Here is a 17,717-nt window from a genome sequence, read left to right as displayed (position 1 = left end):
GGCCGCCTTGACCTTCCTTCGCGCTCGGCCATTTTGTGCCAGTCGTCCTGAGGCTGCGGCTGCAGAAGAGCTCTCCGAGAAGCTGCAAGGATGCTGTCTGTGCGCATCGCCGCGGCCGTGGCCCGTGCCCTCCCTCGACGGGCGGGACTGGTGAGCGTCCGGGCCTAGGCAGGCTGGCGTGGGAGCGGCCCGAGGTCTCTGCGGAGCAGGGCGGTGCAGAGCGGGGCTGGGGCGGACGGCGCCATCTTGCACCGTGGCTGCCAGGCAGCGCGGACGGCGGAGGGGCTCTTTTGCAGGCCTTTGGTGCACGGTGGGGCGGGGATCCGTGACCTCGGCGTTGCGGGCAAAGGGGCTTTAGGGGCTTTAGGAGGGTTCCGGTCTTGGTGAGGGCGGGCCTGGAGGTGAAGGTCAGGGTCTGCGCTGCTTGTCTGGCCTGCCCAGAGGCTTGTTACTGGGGTCTGGCTCCGCTGAAGGTCAGAGGAGCTGTCAGCAGGCTTGTGCAGGAGGAGGAGGACAGCCTGACATTGTATGAAGGTCATCAAGGCCCGAGCATTGCACCTCTGCTCCGAGGTCAATTCAAAGGAGAGGAATAAATGAAAGTGACTCTTGAATTGTTGGGTGGTTTACCCGCTTGGTGCTGACTACGGGAAAGGTCGTGAAAACCTTGCGAGGTGCAGAAGCATTTTATGTGGCTTACACTGACAGCAACGATGGAGTTTTTGTAAATTGACAGGTTAGGCACAAAACCTGTTGGTTTGACACCTTAGGAGATTTTTGTCCTTGAGTTGTCCACCGCATGAGATCGGTGCTCCTCACTAATGCTCTCCCATGGCATTGAGACTGACTCTTAAGCCCTGTGTAAATACATTTCCCTTTTCGTTGTAAAGGCAATCTGAATTTAAAAGGCCAGATATACTGCTAACCTGCTTCTCTGACAAAACACTGGTTGGTGACATCTTAGTTTTCTGTTAGAAAAAAAAAAAGAAAGAAAAAGGCATTTAAAGAAAAGATTTGTACTGGTTCCTATTAAAAACTAGCCGGTTCAGAGTTCAGAGTGGCCACTCACAGCATTGCCAGTAGAAAGAAAAATAACAGGGTTCCATTTTGCTGCTAGATTTGTTCAAGACAGTGAAAAATTTATCTCATTTTTCTAGCCTAACCACAGCATTCATTCACTCACCTAATACCTACTCGCCTTTTTAAAGAAAAATTGGAACCTCACTCAGATTGACCCCATTATATAGTTGTTATCTTACTGAGATTTCCACTACTCAGTTGAAAAATAACATCAAAGTAGTATTACCCAGATGTCTTTAAGGGAAAGATTTTAACAATTGTATTTTAAAATAAGCTTTTTATGGTCTGTGTACCAGCAGTTGCAATAATAGATGCATGTATCATTCTTTCCTGTGTAATTTAAGTCAACTTTTTAGCAAAATTTACAGTCTGATCAGCTTAAGTTTATAGTTAACCTTGTCCATTTATGGAGGTTTTGACACTTGTTTTGTTGATTTTTTGAGACAGGGTCTTCCTGTGCAGTTCTGGCTGGCCTGGAACTTGCTGTATAAACCAGCATGTCATGAAATTCCAGGTGATCTCCTGCCTTTGCCTCCTGAATGCTAGTATTACAGGCATGCACCACCACCACACCCACACCTAGTTTAGGAAGGCCATGTGTATGTGTGTGTGCACTTACATGTGCATTCATGAGCATAGCTTAGGTGTGAGGAATGCTTTCTAAAGAATCAGGTTGGTTAAAGAATGTTTTTGTACTAGGTTTCCAAAAATGCTTTGGGGTCATCCTTTGTTGGTGCAAGAAATCTCCATGCCTCTAACATGCAGCTTCAGAAGACTGGTAAGTCAGGGTTTTTTTTGTTTTGTTTTGTTTTGTTTTTGTTTTTTGTTTTTTTTTTTTTTCGAGACAGGGTTTCTCTGTATAGCTCTGGCTGTCCTGGAACTCACTCTGTAGACCAGGCTGGCCTCGAACTCAGAAATCTGCCTGCCTCTGCCTCCCAATTGCTGGGATTAAAGATTAAATTGGATTAAAGTGCAACACCACTGCCCGATGGCCTGCCATTTTTTAAGGGGAGAGATTTTCCCCGCTTAAATATTTCTCTTTTTTAAAATGTTGATATAGAAACTTAATTTGTTGTTTTTGTTTTTAACCATACTGTATCATTTAAAATACTTTGTCTTAATAGGGTCTCTTTGTCTAATGAAACTATACTTTGTATTTCTGTTATGCAGTATGGTTTCTAATGATTTCTTTTGAATGAAAACAATGCACTAGGCAACCTCCACTGTGATTTTATTTATTTTTTAATCCTCATGTAAAAAGTATAAGAAGATGAACAATTTTTTACTGATGGTTTTTTTTTTTTGTTTTTTTTTTTTAAAGATAATAGCGTCTGTTAGTTATACCTGGAGGTGCAGTAGGGAAGTGAGGACCTGTGCTGGAGGCCTTTTCCTCTTTTTCTTTTAGAGGTGCTGGGGATGGAACCCAGGGCTTTATAGGCAAATACTACTGAGCAATGTGCCTGGCTATGTACTAGGAATTTTAAAGTAACAGTTAAATGTATACATGGTGTATTTATATAGTCATAATAGCACTGGTATACTTACATTCTTTAAAGGGACATTTTATAACTTTGTGTTTATTTTTGATTTGTTTATTGAACAAGCACATGTGTCCGAGCCGCGGCATGTATGTGGCGGTCGGTCAGAGGGCAGCCTTCAGGAGGAGCCAGTTCTCTGCTACCTTGTGGGTCTCGGGGCTGGAACTCCACCAGGCCTGTAGATGACTCAGAGCCATCTCATTAGCTGCTGGTTGTGTTGCACTTATTAAGGGGAGGGGGCGGCTGGGCGCATGCCTCAAGGCATTTGTTGAGATCAGGAGAGCATTGGGAGAACCTGTTCTTCTACAGGGGGATTTTGGGGATAAAGGTTGGGCTGTTAGGTGTGACACTGTCTCAGATATAAACTTGCTGTTTTGCTACTCCCATTGCTTTTTAAAAGATGCACTTTAATTTTAAAGTGTTTCTAAAGTTTAGCCAAAAAAATCAGATTTTAACATATGTACAGAGCTTCTTTAGAAATTAAGTGAAAAAAGAAGGTAAAACCTTAGGGCAGGGTAATATTTAATTGTATCAGTTAACTTTATTGTTTGTCTAGTGAAGTTTTTCTTAATAATTTTGACAGTGATCAATGTACAACTATAAAAACTTATTTATTTTTACTTATATATGAGTGTTCTTCCTGGGTGTGTGCATGCGCCTGCTTGTCTGGTGCCCACAGTGGGTTTCAGACCCCGGAACTGGAGTTAGACAGTTGAGTTGTCTGTCGTGTGGGTGATGGAGCTGGATCTGGAGCCTCTGCTGCAGCAACAAGCCATCTCTCCAGCCCCACGATGCCCAACTTCTAAAACAATTTACTTTGTTTTGGGATGATTTTGATTACTATCATGAAACTAATAATGGGGAAATGGGTTTTGAGAAGCTGTTTTGACCAGATTATTTAAATTGAGTTGCCCCCTCTCAGGTACTGCTGAGATGTCGTCCATTCTCGAGGAGCGGATTCTTGGAGCTGACACTTCTGTTGACCTTGAAGAGACCGGGCGAGTCTTAAGCATTGGTGATGGTATTGCCCGAGTGCATGGGCTGAGGAATGTTCAAGCAGAAGAAATGGTAGAATTTTCTTCAGGCTTAAAGGTAAATCATAAAGTGGGAGTTTCGTTATTTTGGGATCGTAGCTTTGGTTTCTCATTTAGTAATTCAGAGCTTGTCAAGAATTAAAAACATTTAAGTCTCAATTTGCCTCATTTCTCCCCTATTATAGGCTGTAAAGAGAATAAGCTAGAAAGAGTTTGGTTAAGCCCAAGTCCCATCGTCTCCCTTCCCCATATGTGCTGATGGATAAGTTGTAGCCCATGGCACCAAAATTGAAAGTTTAGTAAACATTTGCATAAATTTCAATGAGTTCATATCAGTTCCTTTGTAGTTGTGGAGACGATTTTGCAAAAGTGTTTGGTTACATGAACTAAATTCTTTTCCCAATAAGAATAATCTGCCCAATCCTGTTGAGACTTGATGCTCTAGAGAAGGGGGACGCAGGGGTGGGATGGGTGGGAGTAGGGGAGCACTCTCTCAGAGGCAAATGGGAGGGTGGGGTGAAGAAGTCTTAGGGGACCAGGAAGGGAGAGAAACATTTGGAATGTAAATAAATAAAACAATTTTAAAAAACAAATCCAACACTGACAGGCGAGGCCATATGTAGCTATGTGGACTTCCATCAATACCTTGTGGAGGTTGGGGGCAGCACTCCAGTGTGCAGGGTGAAGGTTGGGGGCAGCACTCCAGTGTGCAGTGTGGAGGTTGGGGGCATCACTCCAGTGTGCAGGGTGGAGGTTGGGGGCAGCACTCCAGTGTGCAGGGTGGAGGTTGGGGGCAGCACTCCAGTGGTCAGGGTGGAGGTTGGGGGCAGCACTCCAGTGTGTTGTGTGGTGGGGTCAGGACACCTTCAGGAGGGTCTGCTTCCTACCTGTCATCATTTCAGGTCAAACACCCACTCTTAGCTAGTTCATGAAGTCTTAACCAGAGAACCAAAGGGGAGCAGTGTCATCTGCTGCTGTGTGATATATTCTTTCCTAGTGTGTGGGAGAAGAGCCCCCTGGCCTCATTGTTGTTTATCCTTTTGTACAGGGCATGTCCTTGAACTTGGAACCCGACAATGTTGGAGTTGTCGTGTTTGGGAATGACAAACTAATTAAAGAAGGAGATATTGTGAAGAGAACAGGGGCCATTGTGGATGTTCCAGTTGGCGAGGAACTGTTGGGCCGTGTAGTTGATGCCCTGGGAAACGCCATTGATGGAAAGGTGGGTCAGTGCTTACTGCTGATGGAGAGGTGGGTCGGTGCTTACTACTGATGGAGAGGTGGGTCAGTGCTTACTGGGCGCTCATGAACATTATCATGTTAGTGCTCACAGCTAATCACTTTGAGGGGTTCTTTTATTTATTTTTAATGCTTAATATTTTTATAGGGTCCAATTGGTTCCAAGACCCGTAGACGAGTGGGCCTGAAAGCCCCTGGAATTATCCCCCGAATCTCTGTGCGGGAACCAATGCAGACTGGCATCAAGGCTGTGGATAGCCTGGTACCCATTGGCCGTGGTCAACGAGAGCTGATTATTGGTGACAGACAGACTGGGTAATGACTCAAAACCTGTTAAAAGTTATAACTAACATGATTGTTAGTAAGTCCTTATGTATTTTGGGAGGGTAAACGCTGTGGTTGTAGTGGGGCAGCAGGTGGACATTAACAGTGGCAGCACAGCTGTGCCTGGAAGTTCTGTACTTAGTGACAGTTTTCTGTACTTAGTGACAGTTTTGCCTCCCTTAAAGGAAAACATCGATTGCTATTGACACAATCATCAACCAGAAACGGTTCAACGATGGGACTGACGAGAAGAAGAAGCTGTACTGCATCTATGTCGCTATTGGTCAGAAGCGGTCCACTGTGGCTCAGCTGGTGAAGAGACTGACGGATGCAGGTACGGGAGAGCACTGGTCCCATGGCCTCTCAGTAGATAATCTTGGAACAGCCTCTGCATAACCAAGACCCCTGGATTTGTTTCTTTAAGATGAGGTCTCATGCAGCTCTGGCTGACCTTAATCTCTTGCTTCTACTTCCTGGTTGGTATGTGCACCCATGCCTGGCTTGAGTATTTCCTGGGGTGTGAGGAGGAGTGTGGTGATCTCATCTGTCCCTGGAACTTTACCTCCTCTGTCTCCACCCCTAGGATTATCAGCACACTCCATTATTAGTTTACTTGGTGCTAGAATCACACCTAGGACATTGACCTTGTTAGGGAGTATCTACCAGTTGCACTCCTTTACCTTCTGTGAGTTCCAGGTATTGAGGTGAACGGTTTTCAGGCTTATGTAGCAAGCTCCATTGCCCCCGAGGTCCCCTCTCTCAACTCATGAATACAATGAGGGTGGTGGAAGTTCTGTGTGGTGAGCTTTAATGAAAGTCCGTTTTGGTAGCTGTGTGAATGAATGTAAACCTTTTTTCTCTCAGATGCCATGAAGTACACCATTGTGGTATCGGCCACTGCCTCCGATGCTGCCCCGCTTCAGTACTTGGCTCCTTACTCTGGCTGCTCCATGGGAGAGTATTTTAGAGATAATGGCAAGCACGCTCTGATCATCTATGACGATTTATCCAAACAGGTCAAAGGATGTCTTTTATAACCTGTTTATTTGCATCTTAGTGGAAATTAACAGATGCAGCTTGTTTAACAGTTGGATTTCACCACATTCTGTACCACAGGCTGTTGCTTACCGCCAGATGTCTCTGTTGCTCCGCCGACCCCCTGGTCGTGAGGCCTACCCTGGTGACGTGTTCTACCTACACTCTCGCCTGCTGGAGAGAGCGGCCAAGATGAACGACTCCTTTGGTGGTGGCTCTTTGACTGCATTACCAGTCATTGAAACACAGGCTGGTGATGTGTCTGCTTACATTCCAACAAATGTTATCTCCATCACTGACGGACAGGTATGAGGTTGACTAAAATTAGTGTAAAATGATTGATTATTCTAAGGCCCTAGTTGAGACTAACAAGCATGAACTTACTTGTACATTGCTTTTACTTTTTTATGGAATACTGTAAACCTAGAACTAAAGGGAGTAGGGTCTACAGAGATGCCGCAGTGGCTAAGAGCGCTTACTGCTCTTGTAGAGGACCTGGGTTTGAATCTCAGCACCGTTTGACCGCTCATAACCGTCTGTAACTCCAGTCGAGGGTGATTGGCTAGTCTTACTGTGTGTGTAGCTGAGAGTGGCTCTGACCTTCCAGCCTTCCTGCTTCAGTCTCCTAAGTGTTAGGACTAAAAGCATGTGTCCTCCCGACCTGGCTAGGCAACTTTTGGTTCATTTACACTCATTAGTTTCTAGCCCTAGATAACTTTAAAGCATATTTGAGAAATTATATTACTACCTTGCTGTAGTTTGTTGAGATTAGGACTTGGTGTAGTCTGAACTGGCCAGGAATTACATGTAGCTGAGACTAGCTTTGTGTTTGCAGTGATCCTCCTGCCTCTAAGTGCCAGGATTCATGTATTTCTGAGAAGTCACTTAGCCATCTTACTCGAGTTTTGGGTTTCAGTTTTTGGCACAATGACTTAAATTTTAGGGAAAAGATTAAGCTTACTAATGTCCACATACTTGGATTGTAGATCTTCTTGGAAACAGAATTGTTTTATAAAGGCATCCGCCCTGCCATTAACGTGGGTTTGTCTGTGTCCCGTGTCGGATCTGCTGCCCAAACCAGAGCCATGAAACAGGTAATTTTTCCTCTCTTTGACACAGGAGTTTGTTACTAGCTTAAAATCTTAAGTGTGTATGACCTGTTTTATACTGCTGTGTGATGTCTCACAGTAACACTAACTCGTGTGCTCAGGTGGCAGGTACCATGAAGCTGGAGTTGGCTCAGTACCGCGAGGTCGCTGCTTTTGCCCAATTTGGTTCTGATCTTGATGCTGCCACTCAGCAGCTTTTGAGTCGTGGTGTGCGTCTGACCGAGCTACTAAAGCAAGGACAGTACTGTGAGTTGTTTTGTTGGCCAGGTTCCTGTGTTGTACCACTGATGTAGTCCATACCACTGTTTGATGTAGTGTTGAAATTAGTAACCAGAAAACCAAATATATTCAATGCATCTTCATGTTGTATAACTGTGGAGTTTAGCAGATATTAGCATGTTTTTTTTTTTATCTTAGCTAAAAAATGTTATTTTTAATTTGTGGGTAAGTATACCACAAATACTGTGTACACCACCAGGTTATAAGCAATGGTTATAGGCTGTACCCAAAGGTTACACTTCACATTTTTTGCAGGGGATAATGGGAAAGAGTGGTAAGTGGAATTACAGGTTCAGAATGTCAAAAGGGGTGGCCCATAGGACCATGTTTAGGATTAGAAGGAAAAATTCTGTGACTCTGGTAAAATGGCATTTAAGCAATTCATTGGATAATTTGCTTGTTTTCAGCTCCCATGGCTATTGAAGAGCAGGTGGCTGTTATCTACGCGGGTGTCCGGGGTTATCTCGATAAACTGGAGCCCAGTAAGATCACAAAGTTTGAGAGTGCATTCTTGTCTCATGTTATCAGCCAGCACCAGACCCTCTTGGGCAATATCAGGTATATATGGAGTTGGTGGCCTTTATTGGGACTAGTGCAGTTTAGTATAGTTGTTCTTTCCCTGGAGGTGGGGGTTGGGTTGGAATCTGGTCTTGCTGCATACCAGCCCTGCCTGGTCTTGGCACTCATTATATTATTTAGCAGTCCTGTCTCAGCCTTGCAAGTGCTAGGATCACAGGTGTGAACTACCTACCATGTTTGGAAAGTTTAACAGTTACCTGTAAGTTAGCCTTGTCAGTGAATCTTTACTCAGGTCATTTGGACTAGTCATTGAATCTTTTGTTTTTATTTCCAAACAGGGCTGATGGGAAAATCTCAGAACAGTCAGATGCAAAGCTGAAAGAAATTGTAACAAACTTCTTGGCTGGGTTTGAACCATAAAGCCCTGTCACTGTCACCAGACACTGCTTTGGTTTTGTCATTTATTCTGGTAAAATCAGTACCATTTGTAAAGGGTTACTCGTGTACTCCTGATGTACAGAAATCACATGAATAAAAGTTCCATATTGTGTGCTAGTTTGTGTGGGGTGGGCTCAGGTGTATATGGGGACTTGTGTGGTGGTCAGAGGACAGCCAATATGAGTCAGTATAACTGACTGGGAATTTAATGCAGGTTTTTATTTAAAGCACGACTTCATGTTGAGTTCCCTAAGTTAGTTATGTAAGACAGAGCTTACTGTGACGTAAGCCATGGCAGCCCCAGGCTGCCCTTGTCTAGTCTGTCTGCAGCGGCTGGCAAATTGCTCTTACCCTGTTCTACTTACTGGTGCAATCAGCATGGACAGATAATTCAAGGCTGTCCGCTCTGAGATTCTAAAGTACTTTGTGATTGATTAAAAAGAGAACTCCACTCTGGAAATCTGTCTTGGTTGATGAGTACCCGGCATCCATGAAGCTCTAGGCTTGACCTCCAGACACAGAAGCTTTTTGAGAGATGCATACCTGTGATCCCTCATTGTATTTGAGAATTGAGGAAGGAAGATCAGACATTCAAGGCCATTACTAACCACATAGTAAATTTTAGGTCAGCCTGAGATAAATGAGACCATGTCTACAGTCTGTTATGACCCACATTTTTTTTTTTTTCTGTTATATGGTATTGGAGATTAAATTGGCCTCACAGTTGTGCAAGGGCTTTTGTTTTTGAGACTGTGTTTCATAACCCAGGTTGGCTGAAACTTTGTATGTAGTTGATGCTGTGGCTGCAGGTGACCTTGAGCTCTTAATCCTCCAGCCTCCTGCTTGGTAAATTATAGCAGGGTCTCCTTGTAGAGGCTAATTCCATTTGTAGCAGTTGGCATGCTGAGGTTATTTATGTACTGGGCCTTCTTATGGAGGGCTTTGAATACAACTAAAGCACTCAGTAATGAGCTGCCGAGGGGAAGGGAATATGTTGTGTTAAGGTGCTCCTTGAGAAAATAGAGACTAGTATGTGCTCTGTCTGCATGTACATCTGTGTAGCCACCTGCAGCCTGAAAGCCTGGGTTCACCTGGAAGGGGGACGGAGGGCGAGAGAAAAGGTGGAGCCACATCTGCATGCCACAGAGGCCCTGAGGTTCCCTTATAGATGGTCGTGAGCCACTTCGTGATTGCTGGCAATGGACCTCTGGAAGAGGTGCCAGTATTCTTAACCACTGAGGGAGTCCCTCAGACTGAACCAACCAAAAAACATAATTTGGATATCAAAGCAATCTCTTAATTGACCATAAAAAAAGAGTTGCATACTTGAACCATACAATGTTATGATGTGCAATCCTATTTCAAATGGGAGAAGCAGAGTCTCAGAAAGATTGGATCGAAGGAAGACCAAAAACCCAGTAGGGCTGACTCCAAATAGCTGTGTTTGGTGTCCCAAGCTTCAATTTCAAAGGGCTTAGATGGGTGTGCTCTGCCTTCAGCTTTACTTTCCAACATACCACTCTTGCTCTGGTTCTTCCTGTATGCAGTTTTTGGAAGATGTCTCAGGGTCCTGTTATCTCCCCACATCTATGAGTCTGCTGCAATGCAGCTTCAGCTTCCTTGAAGGTCTCCTTGAAGGGACACTTCAGACACAGCTGTCTGAAACCATGGAGGAAGAATCCCAACCCCTCAGTCTCATCTTGTCTCCCAAGCTAGTACTGTGTTGATGACACTGCCAAGTTTAGCTGCCAGCTTGGCTGGACCCTTGGACCACATTTACAGAAGCTTTTGTGTGCAGTTGCATTCTGGAAGCAAGAACTTACTAGGTTGTTTTATAAGGTGACGTGGTCTTGCTTTGAAGGTACCTTTTTTATCTTCCCAGGGCAGATCAGGAAGTTACACTTTAATGGCACTAATCTAAACGGTAACAGCCTCTAAATATCTCTTCTGTCCAGACTGCACAGCTGAGTTTCAGGTTTTTTGTTCTACTTAATGTTTGTCATAGTAGATTTAAAAGCAATCAGTAACAACCATGTCACAGACTCAATGTGATGCTGTCTTGAATTTCTACAATTAGTACCCTACTTTAGCCTCAGGCCCACTCTTAAGGCAAGGGCAGAAGTTAAAGCCTTCAGTGACTGACAATGGAAGGAGGAAGGTATTACACTGAGAATGTAAGAACAGTATTTGATGTCCAGATGTCTGGTATGGATAGGATTGTGTACAGCATTAAGAGGTTGATTCAGGGCCAGTGAGATGGCTCAGTAGGTAAAGGTGCGAGCTGTGCAAGCCTACAGACTTGTAAAAGTGAAGGAGAGAATCCACTCCACAAAGTTGTTCTCTGGTCTCCACATGGAAGATGCACAGACAGTCCTCCACACACATACTACATATATAAGCACACTAAGATGTTTAAGGGCCAGTATGGTGACTCAGTAGGTGGCATAAGTTTGATCCTTAGAACCCATTTAAAGGTGGAAGAAGAGAAATGACAAAGTTGTCTTTGGACTACCACACATTGTGTGGCACCTATTGCACACACATGCATACGTACACATGGATAAAAAAATTAAAATGTTGATGGAACTAGGGTAGAGCATTGTGGAATGCTATCTTCTGGACAGCCATGACATTCTTGAACTCAAACAGCTGGGATTATTACAAAGATTGTGCCCATCAATATCCTATAATGGAGAGAATTCAGATTCACAAGGTTCCATCTCTCCCTGATGATTTAGAGACAGTTCATAGTTGGTGCTTCTTGTATTTGCATCCTGGTGCTGTGATGAACACCATAACCAAAAGCAAGCTGGCTTACAGTCACAGTCCATCACACTGGGGAAGTCAGGGTAGGAACTTGAACAGCATCAGGGCCATGGAGGAATCACTTATTGTCTCACTCCGTTGATTTGCTAAGCTACACTGTGTGTGCTGTAGGGAGCACAGGAAGATTTGGATGTGAAGTCCTAAGTGGATGTGTAGTGTTGACATGGGTGCAGCCATGTCAAGGACCCAGGATCTCAGCCCTGTGGGAGTGAAGCTTATTCCTCCAGGGTCCAAGTGCAAGTGATTGAACGATGTGTACAAAAACCTTGTGACTGCAGTTTCCATCAGAGCACACAGCCCACCTGACCCCAGCTTTTCTGTATGTGGGTCCTTTCTTCATTCTTTCCATGGCCCTAGTCAGGGCTCTGGGACCTGATCTGTGTGGGATGCCATATTACACAACTCAGGACCACCTGCCAAGCATGGCACCATCTACAATGGAATTGGGCTGTCTCAAATCAATCATCGATCAAGAAAATGTCCCTCAAGAAAATGTGCCACCAATGTGTCCACAAGGCAATGTGATAGAAGACATTTTCTCAATTGAAGTTCTTTCTTCCTTGATGTCAAGTTGTGTCAAGTTGACAAAAACTAATTAGCACATTTTTATAAGCAACCCTAATGAAATTCACTTGTGTGTGTGTGCATACACACACACACACACACACACACACACACACACACACACAGAAGGGGTCTGGTTGGGAAGAAGGAGATCAATAGGAAAGAGACCACAGAGGGTAGTTGGGGTGAATGTGATCAAAATATATTAAATACATTATTTCAGTATGTGAAAATGTCATAATGGAACCAATTATATATATTAATATTAATATATGATGATAAGGCTGGAGACATAGCTTAGTAGTTAACAGCAGTTAATAGTAGTTAGCAGCACTTGCCTCTTGCAGAGGGCCCAGCTTGGCTTCTAGCACCCACATCCTTATCTCCAGGTCCCTGGCCTCTGGTGCAGTCTTCTGGCCTTGCCCTGAATACATATAGTGCATGCACATAGGCAAAACACTCATCAAAAAGAAATCTTTAAAAGTTAAAATATGGCAATAAAAATGTTTGAGACAAGATCTCTCTACATAGCCCAGGCTGTCCTTGAACTCAGAGATCTTGCCTTTGCTTCCCAAGTGCTGGGATTAAAGGCATGTGCCACTATGTCCCCCAGTACAAAATTTTTAAATGAAAAGTCAAGGGGCCTAGAGAGATGGTTCATTTAAGAGTGTACGTACTACACTTACAGAAGACTTAGAGTTCAGTCCCAGCAGTGTCCAGAGAGTCCAGAGAGGACAACATGGATGACAACTAGGATAATTCCTCATCAAAAATTCGCAAGTGCCTTGTTTTGTTGAGCGCAGGTCCAAGGAAACTACCTAGAGGTGTTAATACATGCAGGGATAGCCATAGATGGCTGGGAGAAGACATACCCAGTAGATCTGCAGCCTGGGAGCCTCTATTTGGACACAGTGGCTCCTGGATAAGGGTATGTCCTGATAGGAACTCCTGCCACTTGCTGATGATATGTCTCAAAATAAGGCCTGAGAGTCAGTTATAAAGTTCACAGTGGCTTCCCTGTGACTTTCCGTCTCTCTCCTCTGTTCCTCTTAGCTCACTGGCTCTAGGGTAAGCAGGTTTCAGTGTTGGAAGAAGCTTTGAACACAGACCTGCAGGAGGTTAAGTGAATCTCAGGAAAGTAGCCATCCACTAACTAGCCAATAAGCATGGAAGCAGTCAGAAAAGTAAATATTCCAGCTGCATTTGAGCCTAGAGTACACAGTTGCCTGCAGTCTGCTGAGACAGACTTCAAAGCACACGGTTCTTAAACTCCTGCTCGGAGAAACTGCAAAATGGTGGTTTTTGTTTTCAACTACTGTTTTGTGTGTGTGTGTGTGTGTGTGTGTGTGTGTGTGTGTGTGTGTGTGTGTGTGTTCAAGTGTTCCTGTGTCATCCAGGCTGGCCTTAAACTTTCAGTAATTCTCCTGCCTCAGCTGGATTACAGACATGCACTTCCAGGCCTTGCTTTTTAGAAATCGAAGTCACCTATTCTGCAGCAATAGGCAAACAGAGAGAGGCTGGCAGGCAGGGGAGGGGTGGCTTGGTTTTGAAGTCATCCAATGTTTGGAACTAGAAGACAGCCTAGACTGCCCCAAGGGGAAGAACTTCTGACTAGAAAAACATTACAGAGGACACAGACAGCTGAGGTTTCATAAACACAATAAGTGGGCTCTGAAAGCTCTGATGAAATGAAACTCAATTCAGTTGAATCAACGAATACTGAGAATTCATAATGTGCTAGGCAGTTCTAGGCTGTGAAATGGGGGTAAGGTGTGTGCAGGGCAGATGGCAAATTGACTAGAAAAAATAGGCCTATTCCCCCTTTTCACAAAGGGCAAAGAGTGCCCACAATATACAAGAAAGTGAGAAACAGATGTGCCAGACCTCACCCAGCGCTTAGGAAGTCACGATTAAAGCGCAGATGATTGAAACCACACGGGAAGAATCCTCAAGTTCTCAGGGATGATGAATGAATGTTGGCACCAGCGTTTGTGAGCAGGCTGAGGTGGAGGCTCCCGGCACACCACTGAGTACAGGCTTCCAAGACCTTTCTGGAAAACAGCTGGACTCAGTACTTTGAGAACCTTAGCAACATTAATTTCTTTGACCTGCAATTCCTTTATTAGTAATTCTTTAAAAAACCCTTATATAAAAGATGTTCATCACAGTAATAATTCCCAAATAAAGTGATGCTGGGTATTCACATGACTGGAAGTCATACAAAGAATTTAAATGTTACTGAAGAGTTTTGAAAAGACGATTTTGGTTTTCAGTGAACTCAAAAGGTAGAAATTTAAAGCTGCGAAGTTTACACAATGAACAGCAGGTCTGTCTTCCTCTCTTGCCTCAGAGAGGACCACTCAAAATGTAGCTTTACTCTTTGACCTTCTGCAGAAAGAGTAACATGTTTTGCATCTTGCTTTTCTCCCATTTAGAAGTATATTTGATGACTCCTCATTTTCTTTTCCCCTTGTGCACAGGATTTCTTTGTATAGATATACCACAGTAAATTGAGCTAATTCCCCACAGATAAATATATTTTAAAATTACCCCCAAATAGCTACTCTACTATAAGCAACTACATACATCTCCCACTTTGCATGTGCAAGAATGTGTTTAGATTCCGAGGTCGTTTGACATGTGATTGTACAATGAAAAGTCAGTCACATTTTGTATTTGAGTGACACAGCCACGTGTCTCTTTAAAGGGATTTTCAGTTTTCACATGCAGGAAGCAACATTGTATAGTATCTTTTTTTTTTTTTTTGGTTAGAAAAAGTGTACTTGGGGGAAATGGGGAAAGGGGATGGCATCTGAAGTGTAAATAAAATAGCCAATAAAAATGATTAAAAAATAAAAAAACAACAAAAAAGAAAAACTATACTTCTTAACTTTAGAAGTCTTTGTGAAATAGTGTTAAGTTAAAAAAAAGTTGAAATTTTGCATACAGTATGAACTTTGCCATGAAATGCCTATTATTAAGATGGTGTCATAATACCCACAGCAGTTCTAATAAATGGTCTAGTTCCTGTTCCATTATGGGATAATTTCTGTGGTGGTATTTAACTGTGTTAGCAAAAATTTACCAAGTTTCTCATAAACCCATGATACAGCACAGACTTAACTTGTCTTTTTAACACAGTACTTGCCTGGGTGATGTGTTTTAAAACATTTGAGTGGGGGCTGAAGAGAGGGCTTAGTGTTTAAGAGGGAGTATTGCTTGCTCTTTCAGAGGACAGAATTTTGTTCAGCATCTGTGTTGTGACTCACAACTACCTGTAACTTCAGCTCCAGGGGATCCTAAACCCTTGTTGGCCTCCATGAGTATCCATATACATAAATACAAATAAAAGTCAGTATTTTTTTAAGATTCACAAACCCCACAGGCTAGCCAGTGGGTAAAGTGCCTTTTTTTGTTTGTTTGTTTTTTATTTTGTTTTTGTTGTTTTTCGAGACAGGGTTTCTCTGTGTAGACCAGGCTGGCCTTGAACTCAGAAATCCACCTGCCTCTGACTCCCAAGTGCTGGGATTAAAGGCTTGAGCCACCACTGCCCAGTTGGGTAAACTGCTTTTTTGCCAAATATGAAGACATGAGTCGGATCGCCAGTTGTCCTTTGTACATCACACATGAAGTGTCATACATAAAGTCTTCACTGTTACCAAACACACACATGGTAGAGAAATAAGTAATTAGATAACCAGATGTAATAAGCAACAGTAACAAAAAACACATTGGAGAACATTTTCTAGGGCACCTCAACAGCCACGTTCAATTTTCAATTGTACCACCAGGGGGTGGAAGAAAGCTAAAATTCAGAGACCTTAGAGCCCTGGGTCAGAAAACCTAGTGCACTGTAGCATGAGGGCTTTGTTGGGGCTGATTTAAAAGTAATATACACATTACAATTATATAAATACAATTAAAATATAAGCCAGCCATAGTGGTACACTCTAATGCCAGAACTTCAGAGGCAGAGGCAGAGGCAGACAGATCTCTGTGAGTTTGAGGTCACCTTGGTGTACATAGTGATTTCCAGGACAGCCAGAGTTACATAGTAAGATTCTGTCTTGAAAAAAACAAAACTAGAAAAAAATTAAAATATATACAATGAGAATTGTATGTAAGATATTTGTCACAGACTTCCTGATGACTATGGTGGCACATGCCTATAATTCCAGCAAGTTTGCAGACTGAGGCAGGAGAGTGGTTAATTCTAGTCCTGCCTGGGCTACAGACTGAGTTCAAGGCTGTCATGGGTAACTTAGTAAGATCCTGTCTCAAATACAAGCAAGCAAGCAAGCAACAAAAATCTTCGGCAAACAACACTAGGACAGGGGACCTTGGTTAAATGTCCAGTATTAAAGAGAGGAGAAGAGGGGAGAAAAGAGGGGAGGGGAGCAAGGGGAGGAGAGAGAGAGAGGAGAGAGAGAGAGAGAGAAGAGAGAGAGAGAGAGAGAGAGAGAGAGAGAGAGAGAGAGAGAGAGAGAGAGAATATTAAAAGAGAATTAAAACTCATGTGTTTAGCGTTCTGGCTTCCTGTAGCTCTCTCAGTGTCAACTGTAGTCCGCCCACATCCGCAGAGCAGCCGCTCTTCCCGGTCCTGGTGCATACCTTGGCTTCTGCTGCTCCTTGCAGGAGTAACCAGGCTTCCCTGCCTTGGCTCTAACCTCACGATTTTTTGATTATTTGATTTCTTTTTATTATTATTTTATGTGTATGGGTGTTTTGCAGGCATGTATGTTTGTGCACCACCTGCATGACCTTGTTAGCAAAAACATACTAAGTGAGTGTCAGATTCCTTGGCTCTGGAGTTAGGGATTGCTGTTAGCCGCCATGTGGCTTCTGGGAATTGAACCCAAGTCCTCTGGAATATCAGCCAGTGCCCCTAAACTCAGTGAAGAACCGGGTAGATGAATGCATGACCTTGGAGAGTAACTGGGCGGGAGGCTCCCGCTCATCCTTGTCCTTACAGATGACCTTACTGGTAGAACTTGGAGGTAGAGTTACTGAGCAGAACCTTTGTGAGTTTCTTCTAGTTATCCCACGATTGTCATGTGCTGTGCCCGAATCTAACTAGAACATGCTGCAGAGGCGAATGCTTGCTTTGGCATGACGGGAACGGGCTCGATGTCAGTCTTGACAACTTAACCTTCATTCTCTTTCCTATGAGCACTTCTCACCCAGAAGGACATTGGCCCTGTTAGGAAGGACAGACTTCTTTCTAGCTTTGGTCTCTTCATCCCCTAAATAAGTGTTGATCTGGGCAACCTTTCAGCTCTCTGAGTTTCAGGCTGGGCGCTGAGCCCACAGAACAGAGAAATACTTTGTCTATTACCAAGCAAGGAAGAGTCTGATGTGCGCTGGGGTCCTATTTGGTTTGTCTGTTTATGAGGAAAGACCTTCCGCTGTAGCCCAGGCTGGGCTTGAACTCCACGTTCTTCAGTCTCAGCTTCCTCAGGTCTGGCATTACAGGTGTGAGCCTCGGTTCTCCTCCGTTGGTTCTATCTTAGGAGAGTTAGAGCCTAGCGGGAGCAGAAAGCAGCCTGGCTTTTACTGTAGGGTGGGATTGGTGGTGAAGAGAACTGAGTTCAGGTTAAGATATACAGAGTTAACAGGAAGCAACGGTAATGCATTTTAATTGGCATTTTAGACGAAAACCTGCAGTCCCCTCCGGGGCGATGCGATGCGTGCGCTCCATTCCTTGTAGCATCAGCACCGCAGGCAAAGGCTCTGCT

At 43.8% G+C, this 17,717-nt stretch overlaps 1 protein-coding gene across 1 annotated transcript; it reads left to right on the top strand.

The window, feature by feature from the left end:
- The first annotated feature begins 4 nt into the window (after positions 1 to 4).
- Atp5f1a (ATP synthase F1 subunit alpha) lies at positions 5 to 8,709 on the top strand. Its single transcript, XM_034518467.2, has 12 exons — positions 5 to 150; positions 1,777 to 1,855; positions 3,538 to 3,707; positions 4,698 to 4,871; positions 5,037 to 5,203; positions 5,398 to 5,546; positions 6,077 to 6,228; positions 6,329 to 6,553; positions 7,234 to 7,341; positions 7,458 to 7,602; positions 8,043 to 8,193; positions 8,493 to 8,709. The coding sequence occupies exons 1-12, from the start codon at positions 91 to 93 to the stop codon at positions 8,572 to 8,574; spliced, it is 1,662 nt and encodes a 553-aa protein (XP_034374358.1). The 5' UTR covers positions 5 to 90; the 3' UTR covers positions 8,575 to 8,709.
- Positions 8,710 to 17,717: the final 9,008 nt, after the last annotated feature.

The sequence above is a fragment of the Arvicanthis niloticus genome, chromosome 14, assembly GCF_011762505.2.
Source record: "Arvicanthis niloticus isolate mArvNil1 chromosome 14, mArvNil1.pat.X, whole genome shotgun sequence".
NCBI classification, from domain to species: Eukaryota; Metazoa; Chordata; class Mammalia; order Rodentia; family Muridae; genus Arvicanthis; species Arvicanthis niloticus.
The sequence above is the reverse complement of the archived record's forward strand: the minus strand, read 5'-3'. Positions and strand labels throughout refer to the sequence as shown.